Raw genomic sequence first — 5,009 nt, forward strand, 5'->3', positions numbered from 1 at the left:
ATTAATTGAAATAAAGTAAATAATCTAAAAAGATATATAAACTAAAAATAAAATATATGTAATATAAAATCGCTTTTTTTTAGTATACCTGTAAATAATAAATATACTTTAATTGTATATTTACAGCTTACTCTTTGCTTTAAGAATTAATCGCTTTTTAAATTTTCAACACGTTTTTCGGTTAACGAGTCATTTATACAACTCGTAAAATAGCTTTTTCGGGATTAATCAATTATTTTTTCTCAACAAAAATAGCTCAACGAAATTTTTATCCTCATCGTGAGGGAAAAGGGAAAGGTACTGCTGGCACGGATGCACTACTAACTTGATGGGGTTTAATTGAATTTTCAGACTGTCCGAGTCGACAGATAAAACCACGCTAATGAAAACGCTCGATGGAACGGGTTGGAGCCATATGCAAATCTGTTGATTACTCTCCCGTGTATTCTATATATTCCAACTCCTAGAAATCCAATCCAAAAGACAGCTTTGTACTTGTCTTTTTACCTCATCCTTTCTCTGTGTATCTTTATCTGTCTATATTAAAATATATGGTTATATCAAAGATATAACCATTAAAATATGAATATTTTTCTAAATAAATGAAAGTTTTTCCAAAAAAAAAATTCTCGGCATATATAAAAATCGAGTTACTTCAAAATACATAAAAACATCATATTTTTAATAATGGAAATAAAAAGTTATATCATCTTATTAAATAAATTAATAAACTAAAAAAATGCAGAAAAAAGTGTAATAACTATATTTAATTCTTCTTCTCTGTCTTGCTTTTTATTGAATCGTTGCGGTTGCAATTCAGTAACAATTTCTGCAGGGATATGTAACTGTGGTAAAATTCGCGGACGCCAATATTATTGCGCAAACTTTCATTTTTTTTTATAATGATATTTCATAGCATGATTTAACATTCGACCCGATACTTTAACAATTTAAAATGAAGAGCATCTGATAACATCCATACTGATCGGTACAATAATGATTGCACTTGACAAAGTTATTTTAAGTGAATAACAATAGTAAATAGTTTTATCTTTAAACAGTCTGAATTGTTCTAAAGTGTCCATGTAAAATCCAATATCTGTAAAAATTCAATTAAAAAGTACTGTTCAATTAAATATTGTTAATTATGATTACTAATTTGATTAAAATCTTCCCTTCAACAATTATATAATCATAAAGAAATATATCTATACAATTTTTAAATGTTATTAATAAATATTAGGATATAATCAAATAATATTTAACTGTTTAATGAACAATAAAATAAAAAGAAATGTAATCAAATTCTGTATTCGAAATCGATAAGAACATTCATTATGGAATTAATATAACGCTGTAGAATACTAGAAAGCATGCGTGAATCTGAAATTCAAGTATTTCCATCATCGCGCATAATTTAGAATATTATTTTGATAGAAAATGTGGGACTGACATGGCACATGTTAATGTTGGCAGCCAACAATTTGATTTTAGCATTATTTTCCAGACTATGTATATGTAAGTGTATTACATACTCGTAGAATGCAATCTTGTTGAAGAACAAGCATGTCAGACTATTCGAATTATCGAAATTGCGCTCGGTTTTCATTAACCAAAGACTATTACATTTATACATTTTAAATACGGACATTTAAAATTTTTATTTTAAATCAATTTTGAAGTAGAAAAAAGTCAAATCATTAAATTTATTAAAATTGCACGTGATTAATTACAAGTGTATTATTTATTATAGATTTATTTTACTCTTTTATAATCCAAATTTTTATTTTAATTAATAAGAGTTTAATTGATTCTGAAAAAATAGATTTTAATTATTTAAAAAGGAATCAAATCAATATTCAATTATAAAAGATTTAAATTAAGCAATTGTTAATTTAAAATTTAATAATTTAAAAATCTTATTTTAAATTTAAATAAAATAGAGATTTATATTTAAAAATATGGAGTTATTTTTTAATATGAAAATGTGAAGAAAATTTCATTATCTTTTATAAATTTAAGTTTCTTAACAATTGAGGTTTATTGGTGGCTCCAATTCACTCACGTGAACTATTATGACACTCATTGATGATGAGAATAGCTGGAACGTGATTTTATTAATGAACCGCAAAATCCTATTTTCCCACATGAATAATGTTCACTACCGTTTTCGATTGCCAACCATAGATAATTGCAAATCGCTTTCATCATATATAATGAACCGTAAAGATTTTATATCAATTTATAAATCTCGTACAAAATCTCGTACGGCTAAACGTGTTCTCAAAAACCTTAGAAGATATTGTTGTATTTAAATCTTTAATTAGTTTCCCTAAATTTTTGACAAGAGAAAATTGATGCAAATTCTTTTAGAAAGTTCTATGATTTTCTTTACAAAAAATTAGATAGAATAAAAAATTATTGAAATCATCATTATGGATTCTAATTAAAGAATACATTGTTTTAAATTAAATTTTTTTTTTAAATTTTTATAATATTTGAAATTATTCTTACACAACAATATATTACTTCTCTCGATAATTATATACAAGAACATTCTTATCAAACCACTATCGATCGAAAATATGATGGAACTAAATTGATGTCGCCGTCAAAATGGATCGCGGAAGATATTAGGAAAGATTCTATATAGGATGATAGAGCGCATTTCATTGCGTAATCGCGCAAAATACGCTATGGATACTGCAGTAGAAATAGTGGATTCTGCTCACAGTTCTGTACATGGAAGTGAAGGGGACATTCACGTTCGTATAATGGCTTAAGGAGATAAGAGGATTTCACGCGAGCGAGCATTTACCATTTCTGTCGAAATATACGACTACGCCAACAGACGCACAATGCGAGAATATACGTTTCAAGTCTTGATTGTGCATTAAACTTCGACGCCAGTGTAACTGTTACTTGCTAATTCTTATCATTTCGTTGCATAATTTGAGTTCAAAATTTTGTGCATACAAGACATTCATACCTTGAACTTGAATTTGAATACTTAACTACATACAGCAGTCATGTATATGACTTTTACACATAAATATCATAGATAGCAATCCGAAAGTATTTGAAAACCTAATATTCTCTACCTATTACGTATTTTCTGTTCTGAATTATATGTTTTAAATATTTTCTTCAACATTATAACGTAATATTATTGAGTAACCTTTCTAATAAATTTTTTTCATTTCAAATTATCAAGAAAACTTGTTTAAAATATGATATGATATTAGATGGTTTAAGTATATTTGTTATTTATTAATAAAGTCTTGCACTTTTATCTCGGATTTTGCTATTTATACGAATATGTTATAATTGTATAAGTTATAAATACACACATATGAACGGAGTTCCACTCACCGTTAATGGCGTGGAGCTCCGTGGGCACTGCGAAGTGTGCTGTATGAAGGGCTAGCTCACCGGTATCGGCAGCAGCCTGCAGCAACATCTGTTGATGATGATGGTGCCGCGTAGATGAACGATGATGATGTACGCTATTGAGGACAATGTTGCTGGACGTCCGGCTGAGCGCTTTTCGTTGTCGAATCGCCTCCTTGTAGATCTTACAGTACATGATAATCATCACCAGACCTGGGATCCAAAAGGATACGCAGGAACTGATGAGCGCGTATGGTAAATTTACTCGAAACTCGCAACTCTGAAACACCAAAAAATGTCGCAAATTATTTTGATTATTAATATAATTTAATAAGATATTATAGCCAATAAAAATAAATCTTTTAATAGCTGATAAGTTAATGTAACAAAAAAATGTGAATTAAGAAAAGTGCACGAAAAATTTTAAAAAGATCATTTATTATCATTGAAGTTAGAAGTTTTTTATTTTTAAATTTTTTCAAATTTTAAAATATTCCGTCTTTTACATCAAGACAGCTTATATGGTTAAAAGGTTACCGACAATTTCCATATTCATAACTCATACGTCAAACACTTTTTAAAACTATTTAAAAAAAAAAACTTCTCCATACCTCCGGATGCTTCACCATGTATTCTAGATGTTCTTTTGTCGTGTACCATCCCATGAAAATTGGAATAAAGCTTATCAGCGCCGGCAGGACCCAAGCGCTACCCAACATACATCCCACAGTACTCTGTTTCATTATCACTGTGTACTCAAGCGGGCTTACTATGGCATAATATCTATCCACACTGATACAACAAAGATGGAGGATGCTGGCGGTGCTGAAGTACACGTCTAGCGAATTCCACAGGTCGCACATAATCGTCCCAAAGAGCCATTTTCCTCCTGAAAGCTCCACTGAGGCATTGAAGGTCATGGCGCACATTGCCACCAAGAGATCGGCCGCTGCCAGACTGACAACATAACAGTTAGTGACTACTCGTAATCTACGATGCCTCCGCACGCTGGCAATTACTAGCATGTTGCCCAAAACCGCTGTAGTGATGATGGTGCCCATAATAATACCCTTGATCGCCACCACTAGCACGTTGACATTTTCGGGAAGATTTTCCACCGTCGGATTTTCTATTGATGACGTTACATTTGCAGCTGTTGTTGTGGTCGCTGTTGTGCTAAAGGCGGTAATGGTGTTGTTGAAGACTGATGAAGATGTGGAATCCATTTGAGGTAGGCCCGTCGACATCGCCGCCATTACGTTCATCATGGTGACGGTGAATGTTGACTCACCATTTATGTTGCAGGAAACGATTTTTCTTGATTGATCCCTTACTCGTTTTAGACTTCATGGTGTTTTGAAAGTCCACGAAGATGATAAGAGCGTCATTGAATGAATTATTTTTTTATCATTGCAAATAGATTGATTATCTCTCCTTAGAAATCATCGTCACAATACACATTCATATTTTAATACAATTATATAACATTGTGATTAACATCTGATATTATCGGATATTGCATTTTTTTTCAAGGTTTCTTGAAACGTTTTTAAATTTTGAATTAATTATAAATATTATTGAGTGATGTTTTGTGTTGCGTATTGAAAATTGAAAAAATA

The 5,009-nt window shown here is 30.5% G+C and overlaps 1 protein-coding gene across 1 annotated transcript in view; it reads right to left on the minus strand.

The window, feature by feature from the left end:
* Positions 1–4,749, minus strand: part of LOC108684972 (octopamine receptor beta-3R-like) — an 8,490-nt gene extending 3,741 nt beyond the window's left edge. The window contains 2 exon segments of the mRNA XM_018189546.1: positions 3,373–3,670; positions 4,002–4,749. Coding sequence (XP_018045035.1) covers positions 3,373–3,670; positions 4,002–4,658 — 955 coding nt within the window. The 5' untranslated portion in view covers positions 4,659–4,749.
* Between the last annotated feature and the right edge of the window lie 260 nt (positions 4,750–5,009).

This window comes from Atta colombica, unplaced genomic scaffold, assembly GCF_001594045.1.
Source record: "Atta colombica isolate Treedump-2 unplaced genomic scaffold, Acol1.0 scaffold141, whole genome shotgun sequence".
Lineage (NCBI taxonomy): Eukaryota > Metazoa > Arthropoda > Insecta > Hymenoptera > Formicidae > Atta > Atta colombica.